The sequence below is a fragment of the Erpetoichthys calabaricus genome, chromosome 3 (genome assembly GCF_900747795.2).
Source record: "Erpetoichthys calabaricus chromosome 3, fErpCal1.3, whole genome shotgun sequence".
Lineage (NCBI taxonomy): Eukaryota > Metazoa > Chordata > Cladistia > Polypteriformes > Polypteridae > Erpetoichthys > Erpetoichthys calabaricus.
This window is the reverse complement of record NC_041396.2, coordinates 197,855,148-197,881,701: the sequence shown is the minus strand read 5'-3', so window position 1 is coordinate 197,881,701 and position 26,554 is coordinate 197,855,148. Positions and strand designations below refer to the sequence as shown.

Sequence of the window (26,554 nt, the reverse complement as noted above, 5' to 3'; positions counted from 1 at the left end):
AGTCCCCATTGGCATAGCGTATCCTTCTCTATATGTTCACAAACAACTTGAGAATTAAAGATCTTTACTTTATAGACATTTTTATCCAGAGTCCAAAATCTGGTACATTTTCTCACAATAATTTTATGTACCGGTAATATTAGAGAAGGAAATAGGTTAATTTCATTAAAAGATATGACTCAGTGAGACAATCAGCTAAAAAAAATATTTTTATAACTATTTTTGTTTGGAATATGTACTGTACAACTATTGTAATTAAGAAACTCAGTTCACTTGTTAAACTAACAACATGGACTCAAAAATAAAATGGCCACTAATGCACTTTACCCCATACACAGACATTAGGAGGATCGCACAAAAGATTGTGTAAAATCTTAGAAATGTGCTGTTTTTATTCCCCTGTGTAGCATTTCAACACAGAAAAGAGATAGAGTCAGTGTGAATTGGATGGATGAGTGCTTATGCTGCACAGACATGTCACTTTTGGTGTTAATTAGTTGTTAGTGGAGTTATCTGACCACCAACAAAATGCAACTGTGTTTTAGAGTGCATGTTAAATGATCGAAAGTGTGTTTTGCAATATGGCAAATCACTGCAGCTGTTATCTCATACAATCTGTTGCTTGTCTGCACATACAGTATGCAATGAAACAATGAACATTGGTTTAGCAGGGACACGTTTTGTCAGGCAGAGGAGAGAGCACGTTACCACTCCATCACATACTTGGATGGCATCCTAATATGAAGTAATGTGTTTTATCTTTCAATGTTAAAGAGATGTTTTGTGTTGCCAGCCTTTGTTGCAACCTCTTTTTGGCATAGTTTTTAAACAAGGACTGCTTACATTGTGTCTTCCTGGGTAAAACTAAACCATTCCCCAAATAGCAAAACTGACACTACCTGTTCTAAACGGTTTGTCCTCTGATCCTCACTCGTATTTTCTTTTTCTCACACCTGTCATCTCCTCCAGGCAACATGGGTGGAGTTAATGTAATTCTTAGAAAAAGCAGGAAAAATTTAATGGATTTTATTTTTCAACGTTATTAACTTTGATGACAATAGTCCATTCAGCCCAACAAGCTTGCTGATCCTGTTCACCTAATTTCTGCAATATATTCTTTTTTTTTCTTAATTACAGTGTACATTTTTGCAGAATGCCTGCCTTTTTATTGATAATAGCAATTATTTAGCCTTACTAGTATAAGCCATATTTTAATCCAATATTGCTAGAAGATAGGGAATTTATAAAATTAATTTCCTTACAAATTAATCTATTTTTAGCTAGAAATCTGCCCTTAGAGAATACTTACGGGAATCTCTGTCTCTTCTGTAACTATTTATGGAGAATATGTATATATGGGAAAGCTTAAAACACACATAAAAATTACAAACCACATGGGTACAAGAGTTCATCTCCAAGATTTCCTTGATTGATCAAAAATATGCAGTATTATCAAATGAAGCACTTTAAATGGTTGTCAGTACAACAACAACAACATTTATTTATAGCACATTTTCATGCAGAGTAGTTCAAAGTGCTTTACAAAATGAAATAAAAACAAGTTAATATAAAACATAAACAAGATTAGGCAATAATATTATACAGTATTTAACAAAGAAAAAGGTACGGTCAAATGGCCTGGAGGACAGAAAAAACAAAGTCAAACAAAAAAAAAAACTGGCTGGGAAAGAAAAAATACAAAATCTGCAGGGGTTCCAAGGCCAAAAGACCACCCAGCTCCCACTGCACATTCTACCTAACACAGATATATAATCAGTCCTCATGGTTTTCAGGCTTCACATGGAAGAAATGGATGATGATGGTCATGTGGACATCTGGGACACCCGCCATTCAATCCATAAACATAGGGTGCAGCATGGTACCTTGATCAGGTGGTGGTAGTGTCCCAGATCGCCACCACAGGACCAATGACGACAGCAGAGAATTAGTATTAGAATTAGTAGGGAACTGCAGTATCCAGAGGAAAATTCAATGCCCATATAGACTAACAGGGATACGATTAAAATGTAGCTATTAAAAAGCCATTTTAAAATGATGGGCTTTTAGCAGTTTTTTAAAATTATTCTACAGTATTAGTCTGCCGAATTTCTATTGGTAAAGTATTCCAAATTTTAGGTGCATAACAGCAGAGGGCTGCTGCACCACCTCTTTTAAGGTTGGCTATTGGAATTATAAGCAGATCTTCATTTGAAGATCTGAGGTTACAACTTGGAGTGTAAGGAGACAAACATTCCAAAATATAGGACCGAGCAAGATTATTTAAGGCGTTTTAAACTATTAGTAGTGTTTTAAAGTCAATTCTAAATGACACGGGTAACCAATGTTATGACCTAAAACTAGTGTAATATGCTCAGATTTCTTTTTCGAGTTAAGATTCTTGCCCCTACATTCTGCATTACCTGTAACTGATTGATGCCTTTCTTAGATAGTCCCGTAAGGAGTGCTATATAGTAATCTAGTCGAAGGAAAACAAAAGCATTGTTTGCAAAGTTATGAAAGGTCTGACTTTAACTATATTCCTTAAGTGAAAAAATGCATTACTAGTAATCTTATTAATATGTGATTTAAAATTTAGGTCAGAGTCAATTGTTACCCCTAAATTCTTTACCTACAACTTGACTTTTAAGCCTAAGGGATCAAGTTTATTTCTGATACCCTCACTATATCCATTTCTGCCAATAACTAAGATTTCTGTTTTCTCTTTATTTAGTCTGAGAAAGTTACTGCTCATCCCATCGGAAATACAAATAAAAGGCAGGATCAGAGAGCCAAGAGCATCAGGGTCATCAGGCGCTATCAATAAATACAGTTGTGTGTCATCTGCATAGCTGTGGTAGCTCACCTTGTGCTTTGAGATAATTTGACCTAATGGAAGCATATAGATCGAAAAGAGCAGTGGATCCAGAATAGATCCTTGTTGTACACAATATAATCACCACAACTAACAAAGAACTTTCTAACTGTTAAGTAAGGCTAAAACCAGTTTAAGACGTTACCAGAGAGGCAAACAGAAATAGAACTTAACCCATTGACTACTAGTGAAACAGAACAACTCAAGTCATGCTATTATTGTTATAAACACAAAGATGACGACAATTAAAATAGTTGTGTACTTCAGTTGAAGAAATTAACCAAGCAGTTGGAACAAAAAACAAGAAACATAAAAAATAACTTAAAAAAGTAAGGAATTCTACAAATCTTTATCAGTGAAAATAAAGTAATAATATCTATAAGAAATACTGTAAATCTTTATATACAATGAAGTTTAAAAAATGTGAAGCTCAAGTTAATGCTTTTTTGATAAAATGCAAATGCTACCCTTAAACACAACTTGTGCAGAAAAGTCAGACCCGTAATGCTCTCTGATCTTTAAGATTCAGTAAGCCATCTGCAGAGTGGGAAAGCTGCAGGCCCAGATGGGGGTCCAGCAAAATCCTCTGAAACGTTCTCTGCTAAAGAAGCATTTAGCCCTGCCAATGTTTGTGGAAACTAGAGAAAATAACAAAAATAACAAAAAAGAAAAATAAATACCTACTTAAGTGTGCATGCAATATGTGGGTAGGTTTTGTATTTCTCTTCTTTTGACACTGTGGCTGACATGCACATATCAGAGTGTGTGGTAATATCTGTAAAATAAAATTAATATAAAGATATTTTATTTTTATAAATAGTGCTTACAATCTCGCAGTAAGGAGACCTTGGTTCACTTCCCGGGTCCTCCCTGCGTGGAGTTTGCATGTTTTCCCCGTGTCTGCGTGGTTCCTAGGGTGATCCGGTTTCCTCCCACTGTCCAAAGACATGCAGGTTAGGTGCATTGGCGATCCTAAATTGTCCCTAGTGTGTGCTTGGTGTGTGTGTGTTCCCTGCGGTGGGTTGGCGCCATGCCCGGGGATTTGTTCCTGCCTTGTGCCCTGTGTTGGCTGGGATTGGCTCCAGCAGACCCCTGTGACCCTGTGTTAGGATATAGCGGGTTGGATAATGACTGATGACTTAATGAAATGCAGGGTATGTAGAAATATGTATGAACTTGAAATTCATTGGGGGAAAAAAAAAGTAAAAAAAAAATGCTATTAAAGATAAAGTAAATAAAGGCTGCCACTGCCTTTGTGCATCCTGCTGGGTTGACATATTATGGTGACAGACTAATGCATAGTATCCTTATTATTTATATGACAGATCCTTTACACCAATATCATAATGTTAACAGAACCGTTTCAAGGTTCAGACTTAAAATTTTTGATCACCCTTTGTACAGTATGGTTGACTGACATTCCACCTAGGTTTGGTTCCTTTACCTATTGGTGCCATTGTAGACTATGACTCTACATGATCCTGAATGGAGAGATACAGTCTGATGGATGAAAGTGGAATTTGCATCATCATAATGCTTATCATTTTCGTGTATGGTCTCATAATATGCAAATCTACTACAAGTGTATGAACATTAATCAGAATTACAGCTTCAGCATAATCTCCTAATAAAATATGACATTATTTTACTTGTGTTTATTGCTCACCATAACTCTTAGGTATAGCAAGATTAATTCTATACCTTTATATATTTTCCAACATTGTATAATGTTGTAAAATACAATGTAGGAGCCAGATCTGTACAGGACACCGATCCATTGAAGGACACACTTGTACAAAGAACATTTTTATTTGCTTACCAACTTAGCTTGTATGTGTTTTAGAAGTGCATACTCCTCAGTCAGTAGCCATGGTGAGATTCAAAATCAGTTTCTTGAGCTGCAATTTCAGCTACTATAACCATTTATCTATCAAAGTATATTTTCTTACTATAAAGGATGTTCTGATAGATGTTTTTGATTTATTTTCAACAAATTTTGTCACTCAAATGAGCAGTACATTTTTCCCATACTGAGTAAAATAAAATGTTTTTTTCAGTGGTTTTGGGAGGTGGTGGAATGCCTTACACAAGAAGAGCGAGTCCTTCTGTTGCAGTTTGTCACTGGCAGGTAAGGAACAGTCAAGTGGTTTACAGATTTTGATGTTTTATGAAGTAAAGCAATTTCAGTTGTGTCACTGGGGTGTTTTGCTTTAATAAAGAAAGCTTTTAAATGATACATTTTTAAGCTGTTGTAGGGTATATTCTTTTTTAAAAACTCTGCAACAGCAAAATCAACCAGGTGTCAGCATAGGGTCTCTTTCCAAAAGGTAACAAATCCCAACCACTCTCATTGTTCGGAGCATTTGTATTATAGCTGCTACATTATTTTTGTAAATTTAATATGCATGCATTTTTGGAATTTTACTTTGATATTGTAGCAAGGTAGCATGTGGCAATGCAGCAGCAGGGATTGGTTGCTCACTTTAGAGCCGTACAATTTGAAGGAGGCCAGCCGTTGTCAGGTTAAATGTAATGTAAAACAGCTTAATGTCATGTTATAGTTATGGTAATTTTTTTTTCAAAGCAATGACAGCTCCATAATATAGACGGGGTATCCCATCTAGACCCACAAGTATACATTTTAAGGTGGTATATTTCATTGTTGCATTCTGTTACCCTTTGTGTGACGCAAGTTCTGTTTCTTTTATTATTAATTATTGCTTGTCTTTGTGTCCAGTCTCAAGTACATTGTACTTGCATCAGTGTTAAATGTTTTCTCATTGGCTATTGTTGTCTATAAACTGTATCTAACACCTGCAAATTTATATTTTATATACTTTGCTCAACAAATATATTAAATAGTAGTTTATAAAACAGTACAAATAGTTACATTAGTTTGTTAATAGTTTTATAAGTGTTTGTCTAATAACCAAATTGTAATCTATTTGTATGTTTTACTAGTTGGAAGTCTCTTTATGGTGTGTTATGGCAATAAAAATATTTTTACTTAAATTTTCCCACAAACACCTTTGGTTAAGTCAATATTCACTGACAAATGATTGGCTTTACTCTTTACAGGCATCAGATCTTAATTGCCAGTGTCAAGTAATGGAGGCTGTTATTCTGTTTATTTTCTGTTTATTTTAAGCCAGATTTGACAGGTTAAAAAATGAATTTAAGTATATGTTAATTATCAAAATAAAAAAATAACATATCATTTTCATTAAATTGCTCCTTAAAGAAGTAAGCGATATTTGCTTATCCATAAAATATTTAGTTATTGAAATATTTTGAATAAACACATTTACAGTGCATTAGAAGTAAACAAACCACTGCAGCACAATAACATGTTTTTTATTGTCCAACTTTTAACTTTATACAGTAGATGACTTATTGCTCATTTTCTAAAGCAGTAGTTCCCAAATTCAGTCCTGTTTGGCCCTTGTTATCAGTTCATTATTCTTACTTTTAACTGATCTCATTGTTTACTAAAATGTCTTTTTTATTCTCTTATTCTAAGAAGCTCTAAAATATTTGTATTTGTGTGAAAACAATAAATGATTAGTTTTCTTTTGTCATGTTCCCTTTCATTTACCCCTTTCTATAGAATGTGCAATCTTTATGGTATAGATATTGTTGAATATAAAGAGGAACAATTACTACACTGTAATATTCACTTGTTTGCTCATCTTTAAGAAATTGTAATTGACATTGGGGACCACTTAAATGAAATCACAAACTCAAGGAAAGGTATCCTTAGACCAGAATATTTTTCTCATGTCAGTGGAACTTTAGCAAAAGCTTTTGTCTTGGGTGCATGACTAATTATTGATGGGACATTCAGGTATCTTGACAATTCATAAACTACAATGCTTATGAAAATATCCTCCCCCACGGCCCTGGATGTTTTCCCAATTTTGTTTTTGTACACTCAGTCATGGTGGAGTTAATTTGGCTTTTTTGACGTAAGATCAACAGATGAAGACTCTTTAATGTCAGAGTGAAAACAGATCTCTGCAAAGTGATCTAAATTTATTACAAATATGATACAAAATAATTGATCACATAAGTATTCACCACCTCAAATATGACTCACTTAAATCATCACTGGTGCAGCCTATTGGTTTTAGAATTCACAATTATTTCATTGGAGATCTCCTGTTTGTAGTTAAGGGGTTTCGATTGAGTGCAGTATAAATGCACCTGTATGTGGTAGGGCAACTTGTAGTGAGTAAGTATTGTGAGGACAAAACACTGCAAGTAATTCTGTGAAAAGATGATTGAAAAGCTGAAATTGGAGATGGATGTGAGAAAATATCCAGGTCACAGAATATCCCTTGAAGTCCAGTTAAATCAGTCATTAAGAAATCGAAAAAGCGTGGCACCACTGTAATTCTGCCCTAGAGCAGGCCATCTATAAATACTGAGTGATCATGCATGAAGACAACTAGTGAGGGAGGTCACCAAGAGACCTATGAAAACTCTGAAGCTCCAGTGGCTAAAATTAGAGAGACTCTGCATGCTAGAACTGTAGCCCAGGGGCTTCACCATTCGCTTTTTCATGAGAGAGTGGCAAAGAAAAAAATTCAGAAGACATCTCATGTAGAGTTTGCCAGGAAGCACACAGAAGACTCCAAAGTCACCTGAAGTTAGGTTCTGTGGTCTGATGGGACCAAAAATGAGCTTTTTGGCCAGCAGACTTAACTCCAAGTTTGAATGCTGTACCATACATTATCAGAAACACACCATCCTCACTGTAAAGTGTGGTGGTGGCAGCATCATGCTTAGGAGATGCTTCACTCTGGCAGGCTATGAAAGGCATGTGAGGGTACAAGGTAAAATAAATTCAGCAAAATACAGGTAAATCCTGGAGGGAAACATGATGCAGTCTGGAAAAAAGTTGTGTGTTGGAAGATTTGTTTTTGTTTGTGGCAAGACAACTACCTCCAGCATAAAGATAAAGCTACATAGGAATGGCTTTAAAACAGTGATAATGTTCTGCAGTGGCCAAATTCACTCACAATTCTCTTGCAACCTGACAGAGCTTGAGCAGATTTGCATAGGAAAATGAGGGAAAATGTCAGTGTCCAGATTTGAAAAGCTGATAAAGACCTGTGCACACAAGATTCTAGGTTGTCATGGATGTTAAATGTGCTTCTATTAAATACTGACTTGAAGGGGGTGAATGCTTATGCAGTCAATTATGTTGTGTTTTATATATTAATTATTTATAATTAATTTAGACCACTTTTCACTTTGAATCTCAGTAGATTTAATTTGGCTTTTTTGACCCTGATCAACAGAAAATGATAATTTTTATAGGCACTGTAATCATGGATGTTTTTGGTAGCCATACATGAAAAGGGTAATAAAAGAATAGATTTAAGCCTATGAGATTTGCAACAGGGCAAAATCACCTTCTGGAAGTCCTATCATTCTCTTACAACCAGTGCTCACCCCATCAGACCTTGGGGTTAAATGACAATGGACGTAATCACTGATTTGTCCTCCCCTGATGGTCATTGTAGATGAGTTTTCCAATTCAGCCCATGTCATTCTTTGAAAAAATAAGTGCAACAGTTAAGGAGGTAACGAAAGTAGGTCTTGAGCCCTAGTTTTCAGGTAATTCAAAAAAATGTTTCATTTGCAAGCTTCTAACAATTTGGTTAGGAAATTCCATTTATTAATTTTGCCTTATTAATTTTTACTCTTAACTTTTTCAACCAAATAATTTTAGCCTGTTTTGGTGCATTAGTTTCCCATATTGACACTAATTTCACCTTCTCCCTTTGTTTTATTTCATCTCCTGCTCCCTGTCTCTAATTTTTTTATCATGATTGCATTCTTCATCTGTAAGTGTGCACAGCACATTAATTATTCACAGATTTATATTAATGTTTTCTATTAATACATACAGTGGTGTGAAAAACTATTTGCCCCCTTCCTGATTTCTTATTCTTTTGCATGTTTGTCACACAAAATGTTTCTGATCATCAAACACATTTAACCATTAGTCAAATATAACACAAGTAAACACAAAATGCAGTTTGTAAATGGTGGTTTTTATTATTTAGGGAGAAAAAAAAATCCAAACCTACATGGCCCTGTGTGAAAAAGTAATTGCCCCCTGAACCTAATAACTGGTTGGGCCACCCTTAGCAGCAATAACTGCAATCAAGCGTTTGCGATAACTTGCAATGAGTCTTTTACAGCACTCTGGAGGAATTTTGGCCCACTCATCTTTGCAAAATTGTTGTAATTCAGCTTTATTTGAGGGTTTCTAGCATGAACCGCCTTTTTAAGGTCATGCCATAGCATCTCAATTGGATTCAGGTCAGGACTTTGACTAGGCCACTCCAAAGTCTTCATTTTGTTTTTCTTCAGCCATTCAGAGGTGGATTTGCTGGTGTGTTTTGGGTCATTGTCCTGTTGCAGCACCCAAGATCGCTTCAGCTTGAGTTGACGAACAGATGGCCGGACATTCTCCTTCAGGATTTTTTGGTAGACAGTAGAATTCATGGTTCCATCTATCACAGCAAGCCTTCCAGGTCCTGAAGCAGCAAAACAACCCCAGACCATCACACTACCACCACCATATTTTACTGTTGGTATGATGTTCTTTTTCTGAAATGCTGTGTTCCTTTTACGCCAGATGTAACGGGACATTTGCCTTCCAAAAAGTTCAACTTTTGACTCATCAGTCCACAAGGTATTTTCCCAAAAGTCTTGGCAATCATTGAGATGTTTCTTAGCAAAATTGAGACGAGCCCTAATGTTCTTTTTGCTTAACAGTGGTTTGCGTTTTGGAAATCTGCCATGCAGGCCGTTTTTGCCCAGTCTCTTTCTTATGGTGGAGTCGTGAACACTGACCTTAATTGAGGCAAGTGAGGCCTGCAGTTCTTTAGACGTTGTCCTGGGGTCTTTTGTGACCTCTCGGATGAGTCGTCTCTGCGCTCTTGGGGTAATTTTGGTCGGCCGGCCACTCCTGGGAAGGTTCACCACTGTTCCATGTTTTTGCCATTTGTGGATAATGGCTCTCACTGTGGTTCGCTGGAGTCCCAAAGCTTTAGAAATGGCTTTATAACCTTTATCAGACTGATAGATCTCAATTACTTCTGTTCTCATTTGTTCCTGAATTTCTTTGGATCTTGGCATGATGTCTAGCTTTTGAGGTGCTTTTGGTCTACTTCTCTGTGTCAGGCAGCTCCTATTTAAGTGATTTCTTGATTGAAACAGGTGTGGCAGTAATCAGGCCTGGGGGTGGCTACGGAAATTGAACTCTGGTGTGATACACCACAGTTAGGTTATTTTTTAACAAGGGGGCAATTACTTTTTCACACAGGGCCATGTAGGTTTGGATTTTTTTTCTCCCTAAATAATAAAAACCATCATTTAAAAACTGCATTTTGTGTTTACTTGTGTTATATTTGACTAATGGTTAAATGTGTTTGATGATCAGAAACATTTTGTGTGACAAACATGCAAAAGAATAAGAAATCAGGAAGGGGGCAAATAGTTTTTCACACCACTGTAGACAATATGATATGTTTTGAATTAGAAAATATCTAATATTAACATACTAATTCTGAATTTTGAGAATGTGTGTGTTTTTTTCCAAATGCGAGTCTAAAAATACATATGTATTTAATGATAAAAAATTGCACTTTTTTCATGCTATGAGCTAAGAGAAGCCTCCTTGTTGAGCATGCTACATTCAACTCACACAAGTTTTGATCTAGTACAAAAGACAAGAATGTAAAAGGAGTGTGTGGTACGGGGTGTCTTCTTCTTTGAATATGTATTTTATTTCCAAATTGCACCTGACTTTTTTTTAGCAGCAGCATTTTAGTAATTGGTTCAGTTAACCTTGTCATCGTCCTTCAGACAAGCAGAAGCTCTTAAGCATTTTTCCATCACATTTTTCAGTGAAGAATATAGATTTGTAATGTTGGCTAAAATTGTAGCAAAATGTTTGAACTTCACTTAAAAATGAAGAAAGAACTAAAAATTAGAAGTAATGATTCAAGGGAGATGATGAAAATGTTTTATATTGTTTTTGTGAATATATTGTGCAGCTTGCCTTAGCACTCAGAGTATTACAATTCATTGGAATACTGTATGTTTAAAAGCAAATTGATAAGCCTAGATAATGTGAACATGAGGGAGACAAATAAACCAGGAGATGCAACAAAGGAACTAAATAATGAACCATACTTTGCTGGTCTGAAATGTCTCTACACAACAGATAATTTTGGCTTAAGCATATAAATTAAATTGCAAACTGTTGTGGCAGGAAGGTTTTACAGGATCTTAAGATAGACTTTTTGTTCATGCTTATGGCTTATAGGCAGACTTCAAGTCACTAGCAGCTGCTTCTCTGGAATGCTAGACATCTTGTGCTCGTTTTGATCTCTGTTATTACAAGACTCTGAGAACACAGGGATAAAATGCCTTGTTGAGACAATGTAGGAAGCACCATATTCATCTTGAAGAAATATGGAGAATGGGGAAACCATTTATTGTCCTAAGCTCAATTGATGACTATTGTTTCTTTCATATACCATGTTTATTCACTCAGCAGCAAATTTTATTAGGTACACCTTACTAGTACTAGGTTGGACCACCTTTTGCCTTCAGAACTGCTGTAATTCTTTAAGGCATAGATTCAACAAGGTGCTGGAAACATTCCTCAGCCATTTTGGTCGATATTGACATGCTCACTTCATACAGTTGCTGCAGATTTGTCAGCTACACATCCATGATGCAAATCTCCCATTCCAACACATCCCAAAGGTGCTCTTTTTGAATTGATATCTGGTGACTGTAGAGGCCATTTGTGTAATAGTGAACTCATTTTCATGTTCAAGAAACCAGTTTGAGATTATTTAAGCTTTGTGTCATGGCACATTTTCCTGCTGGAAATAGCCGTCAGAAGATGAGTAGTCTGTTGTCATAAAGGAATGGACATGGACAGCAACACTAGTCAAGTAGATAAACAATTTAAACAATGCTCAGTTGTTACTAAGGGGCCCAAAGTGTGCCAAGAAAATATCCCCCACATCATTACACCACAACCACCATCCTGAACTGTTGACACAAGGCAGGATGGATCCATGCTTTCATGTTGTTGACACCACAATTTGATTATTCCTACCATCCGAATGTCACAGCAGAAATCGAGACCAAGTAACGTTTTTCCAATCTTCTGTTGTCTAGTTTTGGTGAGCCTGTGCAAATTGTAGCCTTAGTTGCAAGTTCTTAGCTGACAGGAGTGGCACCCAGTGTTGTCTCTTAAGAGATGCTGTTCTGCATCTCGGTTGTAACGAGTGGTTACTTGGGTTACTGTTGCCTTTCTATTAGGTCAAACCAGTCTGGCCATTCTCATCTGACCTCTGGCTTCAACAAAGCATTTTCACTAGAGCTCAGGATATTTTCCCTTTTTTGGACCATTCTCTTTAAAACCTAGAGATGATTGTGTGTGAAAATCCCAGTAGATCATCAGCTTCTGAAATACTCAGACCATCTGGCTTGTCTACATGCCTTGCATTGAGTTGCTGCCATGTGATTGGCTGATTAGATGTATGCGTTAATAAGCAGTTGAATAAGTATAGCTAATAAAGTGGCTGGTGAGTCTATATGTTGTATATATTTTAATAGATTAACTATAAGCTCATAGTTATCACTCCAATAGAAAGCCTTTATTGATTGAGGTTATCTAAACAATATTATCATTGTTTTGACTGAATAAGGGCATTTCTGAGACCGCTTTTATAGAGGGATTGATACTGTTGCTGTGCTGCTGTTTGCCACATGACTACACACAACAATGAAAGAATTCAGCTTGTTTCTTCTGTGTGTGGTATAGCAGGTCAGCTGCTCAAAAAGACTGGCCGATTTCAATAAATAAATAATGAACACGCTCGCACTGGGGAGTGGAGCAAGTGCAAGCAATTTGTGGAGAAGACAGCTCGTCTCTGGGTTGGTGCAAGGTTGTTGGCTGACCGTGCGTTGCTTTGCCAACACGTACTGATTGTCTCAATATCAGCCCGGGGAGACAATAAGGTGATTGTACCTGCAACTGCTCCCCTGCATATAAAAGGGGAGCACAGGAAACAGGAACAGAAAAGAGAGAGAAAAAGGAGAAAGAAAAGAATAAGAAGTGAAAATGGAGGTTAAAGAAAAGAAGAAGAGAGGCAAGAGTGTGAGAGAGAGTGAGCAGGTGTAATGAGAGGAAGCAGGATGACAGGTATGGAGTCCCACAGAGGAGCATGTGTGGCCAGTGATCAAGAGAGAGCTGAAATGTCACTCCTGCTCAGCGACCAAGTAGCAGGAGCAACCATTATGCTCAGGAGTGTGCTTTCACCAGGAGGACCCAATAGATCAGCAGCGGCAAGAGGACAGGGCACGCTTTCACCAGGTGGAGCCTGGAAAGACAGCAGTGGGTGCGGATTAGGACACTGTGGCTCCCCACAGGCGCCGTAGGATTGGCAGTGGTGACATGGGTCAGGAGAAGAAGGTTGTCTGCACCTACTTGGGGACTTCCCCTCGGGCAGCAAGACAAACCGAAGAGAAGTCAGATTTTTAAAGAGGCACTGAGGCTCACTGAACAAAAAGATAGTTTCTTGCCTGAGTTTTAACCTTGCTTTTATGTATTTATTTAAATGCATTTTTAACCTCCACTTGCACTTTGTTTTTATGGATTATTTATTATAGAACGAGCACTGCACTTTTGGAACACTGTTTGGACATTGTTGGTTGATTTTTTTTAATAAAAGCACTTAAGCACATTTTACCGTCCCCTTGCTTGGTGTGTTTGTCCTCATTGGCCAAGCTCATTCACTTATATTATCAATGGTGGCTGGTTGTAGTGTATCACTGTGGGACCCGGGCCAACATGTACCGTCACACTGTGCTGGTAATGAGCAAAAAATATAATATACAGATAAGTACAGAATTGTATGGCATCGAGTGAGTTAATTTGTTCCAGTAGTTACTCTTTATAATTATTTTAAGCGAATAACTACTTCAGCAATTTACAAATGCACTGATGAAAACATACTGAGGAGTGAACAGTAGCAGTTCAGAAATGCCTGGAAAGTCTTGAAAACAAGACAAATAATTGCACATAATGACCTAAAGGCAATTAAAAATGCTAACATGCTAGGTTATTTTGTAAAAACATTTGAATACAAACCAAGGAATGGTATACTCCAGGTGTATAATGCGCTGATAAGACGGCATTTGGAGTTGTCTATGCATCTCTTGTTACCACAGTACAAAAAGAGGGCTGCTATTAAAGCTGTGCAGAAAAGAGCAACTACCATTATGTGCATCATTGGATGAAAGGACATGTCCTACTCTGACATAAAGGTGCTACATATCCTCAGTCTTTTACAGTGAAGGATACATGGAGGTATTCAGAAATGATTATTGCATTGATGAGTAGATCCAGTAAAATTTTATCAACTGAATGGTAAATCACATAGTCAAGTACACTTGGGGAGGTGTATAGATAGATAGATAGAACTTTATTTGGCCCCAGGGGAAATTTGGCTTTTTACAGAAGCACTTTAAATAGGTAAATACATAAATAGGTAAATAAGTAAGTAAATAAATATACACACACACTTTGGTCTGAACACACACCAGTATGACTATAAAGCAAGAAAATTAAAAAGAAAGAAACTTTCTGACTTGGCAGTCACATTCACAGTAGGGCATTATGCAGACATATTGCTGTTGGTATACAGGAGCCCCAGTAGTGTGTCTTGAGATACTTCTGCTGAATAATTTGTTGGCTGAAAGTGCTCAGTGTTAGTATGTCAGAGAGAGGATATGCAGCATTGTTCATAATAGCACTCAAATTCTCTACTTCAGTCCTAGTCTAGAGCTTGCCCTTTTAATTAGCTTGTTGATTCAGTGGGCCTCTCTTGAAGTGATCAGTTATCAGCACACCAGAGAGTAGACTATTGCACTAGCCATCATAGAGTTAATGAAGACGTGAAGGTTGTCACGCCCCACATTAAAGGAATGCAGTCTCCAAAGGAAGAAGAGCCTGCTCTACCCTTTCTTATACAGTTCCGCTATGTTCCAAGACCAGTCCAACTTGTTATTAATGTGGACCCCCAAGTACCAGTAGGAGTGGACCACCTCTACAACCATTCCTTGAATAGTGATAGGATATAGAGGCTCTTTGGTGCAGCAAAAGTCAGTAACTAGTTCCTTGCTTTTGCTGATGTTAAGATGCAGACAATTCTCTTTGCACCAAGAAACAAACTTCTCCACATGATTCCTATACTATGTCTTATCCCCTTTATCAATACAATAAGAAGTTAATTCAAGACAAAAATACTTTAGAAATTTGAAATAAATACCAAGTCAGTTTTTGAAACCCAGGTCACTTGATAACATTGGTACAAGCTAGCCATTAGCTAAGCAAATGAATTATCACTGATCATTTGAAAAAGTTCTTATTGAGTACATTGAGTATTCAGACTCCCAATTTGGGAGTACAGTCATCCCTCACCTATCGCGGGGGTTACGTTCCAGAGCCCCCCGCGATAGGTGAAAATCCGCAAAGTAGCGACCTATATTTATTTTATTATTTATACATATTTTAAGGCTTTATAAACCCTTCCCACACTCTTATAAACCTTTCTCACTCTCTTGTTAACCTTTCCCACACTCTTATAAACACTTCCTATGCGCTTAAACACTTTCTACATTCTTAAACACCTCAGACCAACACTACACACAGCAATCAGACGTCGATGTGTCTGCACTCGCTTTGTGAAGGGGGGCAGCTGAACTCACGCTGAGCAGAAATGGACTTTGTGCTGCTTCTGCCAAAAAGCCTGCTTGTCGCTCTGCGCTTTCGGAAGGAGGAGGAGGAGTGGGGGTGTGTGAGGGCTGAACGCACGTTCGCTCAAACCCCCCTCCCCGGAGGCGCAGTACGCTCCTGCCACTTTGCATTGTCACGGGGGTGGGGAGCTGAATGAACGCTAAGGAGAAGTGGACTTTGTGCTGGCTTTGTGCTGCTTGTCGCTCTGCGTGTCAATAATTTAAAAGCCTGTACAGCACCTATTTTCCTGTCTCACTGTCTTGTCTTGCATGAAGTTAAAATGTTTTATAATAGTGAGATGTTACTCATATCCTTAGCCCGACATCCACATATCATATGTGTTAACAAAGTGTGTTTTATAAGTTTGCATGTGTTTAAAGCATGTGGGATGGGTATTTTAAGGCGTAAACTATAAAAATGTTTATTTATATGGTCTTTCTATATCGCGGATTTTTCTCCTGTTGTTGATGGGTCTGGAACATAACTTCCACGATAGGCGGGCAATCACTTGTATTTAAAAACCCGCGAAGTCGTGAATCCGCAAAAAGTGAACCGCGAAGTAGCGAAGGATTACTGTAATATAATAGTAATTATATACATATATGTCATATACAGTATATATTATACATATGCAGTATATATATGTAATAATATATACATTATATATGTAATTGTATATTATGTATAATTATATATATATACATGTTAAAAATGGATAGCCCACACAATAAGGGTGTGTGTTCATTTTTATTAATTTTGCATAGTGCTAACTTTTGGTGGTTAGACCAAACCCGCAACATCTGGATTGCATGGGCCCTCTGAAGCAGTTCCTTTACAATAAGAGAACTCCTGTGCTCTGGTTTGCTAAGACTACCTGCAACCAATGCAAGTAGAGTGCTTCTTGGTGACAACAGCCAAGCTCTCTCTCCCACTTAGGTCCCACCTTTTGTGCAGCACCACCACTACACACGCAGAAAGTTAAGATAAAAAAAGTACACTCACCCAAATAAAAATTCTCTAACTCAATAGTATCCCAACTAAATATACAGAACACTCACAAAAACAATGAAACAGATAGAAATAAATCATAGACAAAAATAATGGTGAAACAGATTATTGTTGTTAAATATTTTGGGAACATTCACAAACTATTGTATTGTTGGATATTGTTTGAATGTTTAGTTTCTGTTATAATTAAGTGTTTAACATAGATGGTTTCATACCACCATTAATAAATATTCATTTTCTTTTTAAATTTATAATTCAAGGACATTTAGTGGTACTGGTTCCTGCTGATTTGTTTTATTTCTCAACTCATCCTATTTTGGTTGATCCTGCTTTTTCCCATTGCAACTTCCTCTGTCTTTTTTTTTTTTTAGCTCTAGAGTACCTCACGGAGGCTTTGCATATCTAATGGGTGGAAGTGGACTGCAAAAGTTTACAGTAGCTGCTGTGCCATACACATCCAATTTGCTTCCAACATCTAGTACATGGTAAATTGTCCTTCTCTTTTGTCTATTCCAGTAAACTGTAAATGTAGATACTCACTAGCCTTATTAGCATCTGATATGATTGTATGAGTGGAGTAGCAGTTTTGATGCTTTCAGGCACTCCTTTCCTTATTTTTAATCATGGTAGGTGCTTGCTGGCATTGATGCCTGCCGTGAAAACAGCATCATTTTCTTTAAGTCCAGTTTCCAGAGGCATGACATGAGAAAGCCTTTGAATTTTTTCAGCATTTGGCTTATATCTGTATATTGTACAGTCCTTTACCGATTATGTTTTTTATAATAAAGTAACAGCTGTAATATCAGGTACTTAAAAGACCATTGATTTTGTTGTATTTTTAAAGATAGCCCTTTACATAACAGTACTGGTTATACATCATTTCTGCTAAGATATTACGCAAGCTCACTGTGGTCTGAATGAGAACACATTCTTGTAGTGGACACATTGGGTTGACCCTGTCAAGAAGCCCACTCCTGCCTGGGAGCAACATGATTGTTCAAATGACAGTCATCAAAGTAGTTGTGACTGAGGAGAGAAGGGAGAATTATGGAACAGTAGTGTGGGCTTGCAAACATGTTTATTTGTTAGGTTGCTAAAGTCTTAGACAACAAACAATGGCAGGGATAGTTGCTGTTTGAATGTCTGATTAAATGAAGATTCCTTACTCATTCTATTAAAGTTAAACTGTTGCTTTTTTTTGGCACACTTGCTAAACAATAGACATTTTCTTAGTTGTTTGTTCACTTAGTAGAATGTCAAAACTCTGTTACTGCTCATACAGTTAATTCACTTTTTTTAACATAGTTTTCTTGTTATAATCTGATCAACTAATCACTTAATCCAGCGGTTGATTGATCAGTGCCTCCCAAGTTTTACAGTATTTTGTTTTATATGGCAGATTAACTCCATGTATTTCCTGTCATTAATTTTCTTTGCCTGGGGAGGCTATCTATAGGTTTGTTAACTTGTGCATGAAGGTGTGTATTAGGTGAAATATTCTGATATCTGGCAGATTTTTATATCCATATGATTCCAGATATTGCAGTTTTTACTGTTTCTTTAAAGCAGTGAATTTGGTGAGTTTAAAGTTGCCAAGGAAGATTCAATTTTGTATTGTATTAAGAGAAAATAATATGTAGTGTTTTTTACCTTATTAATGGATATTAGAACTTGCTTTAGATTGCATTATCTATTAATTATGATTGTAATATTTCTAATAATATTATTTCATTCTGTTGCGATTTAAATAATTTTTTATCCTTAAATTAAAAAACTCACAGTTACAGAAATTGCGATGAGTGTGAATAAATGTATATAGTATGTATGCTATGTTCCTTTTTTTCTTTTCTTTCTAGTATAAACATGTTGAAACTCCCAGAATATCCAACCAGAGAGGTCCTAAAAGACAGACTTCTGGTGGCTCTACATTGCGGAAGTTATGGTTACACGATGGCATAATCCTGAAATAAGGAAGACCTGTCTCCTTATGCAGAGCAAGACACCACAAGCAGTTAATTTTAAAGACTTTGGTATGTTGAGATGAGATATGATTTAAACTTCAGTCCCAACCAATACAGAAATCATTTTTATTAGTTCTTCTTCATGTAAGTAGGCCTCCGCTAAAGCACAAAATAACCTTGACATAATCTGCTGTAAATTCTGGTGTTGTAATTATAATGCAGCACTCTAAATGCTGTGTTACAGCCCTTTATGTTATTGCCAGTATAAACACTTGTTAATTCAGAGAGGATTGCGATTTTATTGCAATGGTTTGGAAGGCAGAATAACTTAAAAATTTATATTCCATGAAAGACTATGCATACAAACAAGAGTGCTTAGGAATTTCCCAGAATAAGAATCAAAGTCATTGTACTGCAGTATTGCTCAAGCATTGCCATTACGATTATATTAAATTCCATATTTTAGTTTGTGAATGGTCATTGCTGTAAAACTTGCAGACGCTTTTTGCTCTGCATTGCACTGTCTCTGTTGTGTTACAGAGTAGTGCTTCTCCTTAAATGGCAGAATCATGTTATATTTTATTTTTATGCATATGGACATTTCCAGAAGGTAAAGCAATACTAGTGATGTTTTTGGTCTTCTGTGTCAAAATGTAACAAACCATATTGTATAATTTTTTTTATTTTTTAAGAAATTTTATTCTCCTTTCCTTTTTTTTCGTCATTTGTATACAACTTACATTTATTTTATTTCTTATTTTGGTTTGGGAGATTATCATTGAACTTGTGAAAAAATGCATGATGACCAATAGTTTGGGAGTCAAGATGTCTGTCTGAACAATGTATGTAAAATGAACAAATCTGTGCTTTATATGTATATGAAAATACTGAATATATTTGAGATGTTTAGAAGTATAATTGCTGGACATTTTTACAACACTGTTTTGATTTCTGTAAATCTTTCTATAGCATATTCTGTATATTAGATATGTATACATTAAATTATGTATTTTATCATAAAGTTCAAAATGACGCTCGATTTATTGTGTTTTGCTTAAGATAACTTAAATTTTATTTTATACAGTACATATATTTCACATTCGAATTTTTTAGATATAGAAAAAAATATAAAACAATATAATTCGCTTTCATATGTTTGTGTGGTTGCATTTTTATTTTTTTGTTTATTTTTATTTTTTATTAAAAGCATATAACATTCCATACAGTAAGAAGAGAGGAAGAACAACAGCCAGAGTAGAACTATTGAGCGTAGTAAAGAGAGAAAGGAGTCTTTTGCCCCAATATAAATGCTTATTTTAAAATATTATTGATTAGATCCTGCCAGGTTTCCAAAAACTTTTGCACAGATCTTCAAAGTGAGAATTTGATTTTTTCCAATTTCAAATAGTATATAACACCAGTTACCCACTGACTTAAAAGAAGTGGGTTAGGGTTCTTCCAGTTTGTTTGTCCTTCTCCACTTTAAGTCCACCTGAGATTACACCAAACACAGCTGTTAATGGATTAGGAGGGATTGGGATACCAAGGTTGTTTGATAGGCATTTAAAAAGTTTTTGCCCAGAAAGATGTTAATTTGGCACGTGTCATCTGTATTTCTTTCAAATTCAAGGTGTCTTTTAAGGGTGAAAATAAAATGATTTTCATAAATATTACAACAAGAATGAATTTAAGCATAAAGGTCGACCAAACTGAGTGTGCACAGAGGTCCTAGCCCAATCTCTGAAAGTCCAAAACTCAGATCCTCAAAGTAATACACCAGACAAAAAGAACAAATGAAAGAGTAGAAGGAGTGGAAGAACAATGTTTTCAAAATACTCAAAGAACGAGGGAGCTTTGTTTGGACATTCATCTTAGGAAACTTGCTGAACCATGGCACAAATAGCCACTTGACAAAAGCAAATTTGTCAGTTACAATGAGAACATCAAAGTCTAGAACAAAATGTACCCTTTTTTAATGTGGGTTTTGCCCATCGTTTTTGACAAATACTTTACTAATATTTAATAATATATTGTAGTACTTTAAGTAATTCATATTCACAAAACCTTTTATGAAATGCAGTCTTTTTATACCAGTTTCAACCACCGTCTCCTCCTGCGCTATCTAGAAACACAACATAATCGAGGTGATGTGCAAGCTTTTAAATTTAATGTCAATTTTAAGATAATTTCTTCTCTCTGACAAAATGCGAACCTCTCTCCTACCTACCTACCTACAATACTCCAGCCTTCACCAGAATCTCTTGACTCCTTCCTACCTGCCATAGAAAAATGAAAAATGCATTCTGGGAGTCTCAGAAGGCGGTATGGTAGCTGTTATAAGGAAATTGAGCCAATCTGACATCGTTAAGTTTCTGTTAATCCTTTCTCATTCATAAACATGGAAAATCTCAGCATGGAAGAGATAAACCTCTCATCATTTCAATTCATAAGGAAACTTTATACCTTTGTTAAAAAAAATGTACAATTGTTTGTCATCAAGTACTAAGTCTGTCCTAAATGGTGCCAGGGGCTAACTTGAATGACAGTCCTAGGGTATTCTATGAAACATACTTAAGAATTTGAGATTTAACAGAATAATTCTTGCTTGATTTTACAATCCAGGCTGAAATGGTTCCACAGGTGACAAGTGCTTTTCAATAACTCAAGATGGGTTTAAGCAATCCATTATTATGTACACTTCCGCTGTATTTAAGCAGCACCAAGAAACGATAATTGAGAACATCTATTATTGCTCAAAAAGACACAGACAGAAATAGGTGGTCTTTTCAGCAGCGGAAGAATACTTTAATACTTGAAACGCACAAACAGTACAAATCTGTAATAACTCAACAGGGAAATAAGCCTGGTATTAAGAAAGCAAGGGAGGCAGTGTAGCAATATATAACACACTGACTAAATGGTTTTGAATTTTTAGATTATATAATTACATTTTTCATTATTGTTCAAACTAAAAGGTTTCTTTTGAATGAGCTCAGTTTGATTGTAACCCTCCTACTTTATGAATTTCATACTTAATGGCTTGTCAAACTTGTATTCAGTGTCAGTGTGAGCTGTGCGAAACACACTTGGCAGCAAGAGAAAGTTAAATACAAGAACATACTTCAGAGTGGTAAGTACAAAATGTTTTTTCTAGTTTGACTGGAATTTACATTTACAGTATATGCAAACCTGTATTGTGTTTTTAATAACCAGTTTCTGGTACATAAGGGGGTCACCCAGTTTTGAACCTCAGTGATGGCACAATAGAACTAAACATATTCATCCATCCATGTCATTTAGAAAGGACTCCTTACATTAAAGTGATTCAGTGACTTGTGGACAGTCTTTACTGGGTGTTGTGGTGCCACTATTCTTGAATAACTGAAGTCTTTTGCAACTGTAATGTTTCATAAGCCAAAAAAACATTATCTAAAGTAAATGAAAACAGCAAATGCATTTTTTGAAGGTACATGTCAGTACCTGATATTGGTGTTCATTTTGCTGATTGTTATATATTGCATGTCAATTGATTGTCATTGTGTAAGATTTTAAAAATTTACAGAATGTTATTAAGGTGTTGGTCACAGTTAAATTTCTCGTAAGTTACCACTGCATGTGCTTAGTTAGCAGTTGCCTTTCAGCCCACAAGACAGTTTGAAACTGCCAGGGTATTTAGAGAAGCATCCAAATAAGAATGAGTTTCATATCACATTCAGTGTTGCGATGTCCAAACTTGGTCAAACAGAGATGGTGAAGAATTTCTGATAAAACTTTGATCAAGGATAAATGTATTTTACATATTTTTAAATAACAGCAACTTCATAAAAGTATCCAAAATTGCATGGATATTACGATGGACAGAAAACATCACAGAAATATTACTGAAATGCTTTAATGGAAGGAATACTATGTGAACCTCCCAGATGCCGTTCCCAGATTCTCTACATTACAAACAGATGCAGAAAGGCAACAAATTCAAAGAAATGCAAAATGTTTGCATAATGGTCTGACCTTTGCTGCCAATAGTTGACTTGGCAGTGTTTGGCTTCAACTACTATCAATAGAGTATTTATATGTATTTATTTACATATTACATACAGTGTGTGTGTTTTGATGTATGTATTATTGTTTGATAACAACAAAGTTTTGGGGTACCAGCCAGATCAACCCCATTTAATAGGCAAGCCCATTAGAGACATAAAGTACAAGATGCAAAAGTAAGTTCAGCTGTTGTCATAATGTTTCAGGAGGCAAGCTGCTTTTGCCAGATACAGGTTTCCCAAATGAATGCCTGCTTCCACATCCATCATATGTTTAAGGAACGGATACCCTGTGGCTATCCTAAAAGGTGCAATTGATGCTTTATGTAATGATTCTAACTACAGATATGTGTATGCGACTCATCAATATGAGAATCAGACCGTAACTGACAATTTTTAAAATGCCTTTTTCTGCTTTATTACTAGAAATTCATTTACATCACACTTTTTTCTTGTATCTCACTAGTGTAATAACATCAATATGGACTATTTATAATAATAACAGATAGATTTTATGTACTTTTGTATGCAATTGAATCTATTTACTACACACCTACTCACTTCATTAAGATTTTCAAGGAAAGAAGCGCACTATGGTTGATCTATCTCGGTGCTAAATGTCTTTGAAAAAAGACTTGCACTCAAATATCCTCAACGCCTTAGGGCAGTTTATTTGAACATTTTTAAAGGTGTCAAACAATGACATTTATTTTTCTAGACATTTGAAATATTTTCATTTTTTCTTCCTCTGTCATTTAAAAGTGGAGCACTCGTTAAGTAGAATGCTGTAAGTTTTATGACTGTGGCATCTTTTTGTATCATTTTAATCATTTACAGAAACTTTTATCATATATTGATAAGGAAAGTGGCAACCATAGATAGTCAGATCCTGGCGCGTGGATTGAGGCAACAAGGCAATCTCCTCAGTTGGCTTTTGTACTGGCACCATTTTCATTTTTTAACATTACTAAATAGTAATACAAAAAATGAGAGTTAAGTTTGGGCCATAGAAATTACAAACATAGCAAGTGCCTAATGTTAAAACTACCTTTCTCTCTATTATAATAAAAAAATCTTGGGAGACAAGATTTTTTTATCCTGCGACAAGACATGATCTTTTGAAGAGAGACACTTTCACGTCCCGCGAGACAAGACTTTGTGCCAAGAGGTTTAACCACGCCCGGGGCCGGAAATAAAAGACAAAGAGTAGATGACAAAGTAGAATGTTGTAAAGAATTCAAAAACACGATACACATGCAAAGCAGGTTAGAAATAATGGAAGTACGAAAATTCAAAAGTCTCAAAAAAATGATAGTAAAGATCGCATTATCGCAAACAAACAGAAATTATTATTCGGTGAAATAACGTAACAGCAAAAAGAGATTGAATATATTTATCAGATTTAAACTTTAAGTCTGAGACTTGAAGATCGTCTAATTCGTGTTGCCATCAGGGAAAAGTAGTGTTTCTTCCCAATGAAGAGGTGTATCCGCGAGAATTAAAAGATTGGTTGTTTGGTGAAAGTGAAATCCCGCAAGAGAAAATTTCAAGCCCCGCAAGACAAGACTTTATGCAAAGAGATTTGGAAAAGTCCTGCCCACATCTAAAATATTTACAACCACACACACGGTTCAATCATTTCTCATTTGTGTGAATGCTATTGTCAGACACACTTCATGTAGAAAGAAAGAAACGATGTTCACTCACGGGCAGTTATACGTTGCATTGTCACAATGTAATTCCAAACACGGAATCAAAATTCAATACGATATTGATGAAAAGGTAACAACGAAAAGAGATGGAATAAATGGACATAGATGATATGACAGAAGTATGTAGATATTGTTTGGCTTTAAACTTTAAGTCGGAGACTTGTAGATTGTCTAATTTGTGTTGCCATCAGGGAAAAGTAGTGTTTCTTCCCAAGGAAGAGGCCTATCCACAAGAATTAAAAGTTTTGTTGTTTGCGAGCGGCAGAGACATGAACTTGCTGGCGCGTATTGCAGGCAGGGGGGTTGGCGAGCGAAGCGAGCAGGGCATGAAAACCCCTAGTAATAATTCAAATTTAAGAAATATTTTCATTTAAAAAAAAAGTTTTCAGATTTCTAAGAACTACAATTCTCATCATATCGCCGCATTTGGTGCTTCAGGAAATCAAAACAGGCACATGTCAGTACCTGATATTGGTGTTCATTTTGGTAATTGTTAAATATTGCATGTTTATTGATTGTTATTGAGTTCGATTTTTTAAATTTGCAGAATGTTATTAGGGTGTCGGTCAGAGTTAAATTTCTTGTAAGTTACCACTGCATGTGTTCAGTTAGCAGGTGCCTTTCAGCCCACAAGACAGTTTGAATCTGCCAGGGTATTTAAAGGAGCATTTCGTAATAAGAATGAGTTTCTTATCACATTCAATACTGTGATGACAAAATTTGGGTCACGCAGAAATGGAGAAGAATTTCTACATTTTTATTGTTTCAATGTCTTTTTGTGTGTTTTACTGTTTTTAAGCTAATCCTCTTAAATTTGTTCACACATTTTCTGAAGGTATTATTTGTTTAATGTTTGTCCATTTTTCTGAGGATGTAATATATTGTGAAGTTTGTATCGCAGTTTGTACTATATGTGGATTAAGTGTATCCGACTAGGCCTAATAAAAAATGGGGTTTAGGAGGAAATGTGCCTTGCCTCAGGTGGCATTATTTAATGCACCGGCACTGCATACAGTAGGCAGGTATGTTTGCTGTAGTGTATTTTTATACTAAAAATAATAAAGCACACACAATGTTTAATTTAAAATTTATTGTCATGTGTGTACAGTTCAAAGAGATTTTTAAGGACTGTTTAAAAACGCACATTCTATATAAGTAATAATTTCTTTTAATTATTACATGACCTCAGATAATATGGCTGCTTGAGCTTTGCAGTGAAATGTACAAGATCCAAAAATAAGCGGTTTGTGGGATGTGAACTTGTGCCCACCTTCTGAGCAACCAGTTCACAGAAATACTGTATTTTTCATATATTACTATGATTTCAGGAAGAGAACTTTGCCCTAAACATGCATGCAAACAGAAACAACATTCAACAATCACTCTTGCTGTTTACCACTTGACCGTTACTTTCCTGTGTTTTGTTTTGTTGACAGGGAGTAGCTTAGAAAACTACTTATTTGATTTTGCAAGCAATTCTTTAATGCTGTTTTCCTGAGATTTTCCAGAGGTATTACATAAGGGCTTAAAATGGCTGGCTGAAGGAGGTTGTTGCTATGGAAACAAGATGAATGTTGCTTTACCTGCCGAGTTCATACACTTCACTGAAAGTACTTTGTATGTACTACCTTCACCATAGGATATTGCACTTTTTAACTATTTAAAGAGGTTTATTTTTAGCAATCCTCTGTGGTAAAATGGTTGATAGCTTTGCTACCATACCCAAGCTGCCCTTCCTTTCTGTTTAGAGGTGTGTGATCTCAGGATATCTGCAGAACCTCTTCTGAAAAGTCCAAAGTTATCCATAACCTTTCATGTACAGTAGCTGCTTTGAGATTTAACCATAGCCTTTATCATTCAGAGTTCATCTTCTCTTTCCAAGAGTGGGTTTAGGATTGGAGTGGCAAATAGAATAAGTTGTGGTTAAAATCTGAACTGAATTCACACTGGTTGCTTTCAGTACTTCTGGTAAGCCATATAATAGTGTACATTAGAGTTCTAAATAATAATAAATTGTGGGGGTTGTAATATGCATTTACAGAATTATCACTGAAAGAAAAAGTGTAATACTGTACATTAATGAGCATTGCAACTATGTTCTGTTCCATACAGGGTCACAA

The 26,554-nt window shown here is 36.0% G+C and overlaps 1 protein-coding gene across 2 annotated transcripts in view; it reads left to right on the top strand.

Moving 5' to 3' along the window:
- Window positions 1-19,703, top strand: part of hace1 (HECT domain and ankyrin repeat containing E3 ubiquitin protein ligase 1) — a 164,767-nt gene extending 145,064 nt beyond the window's left edge. For both annotated transcript variants that reach the window (XM_028797644.2, XM_028797643.2), the window contains exons 22-24: window positions 4,930-5,000; window positions 17,093-17,206; window positions 18,578-19,703. In XM_028797644.2, the coding sequence (XP_028653477.1) occupies window positions 4,930-5,000; window positions 17,093-17,206; window positions 18,578-18,680 (288 nt within the window). In that variant the 3' untranslated portion in view covers window positions 18,681-19,703. The remainder of the gene's footprint in view (window positions 1-4,929; window positions 5,001-17,092; window positions 17,207-18,577) is intronic.
- The last annotated feature ends 6,851 nt before the right edge of the window (window positions 19,704-26,554 follow it).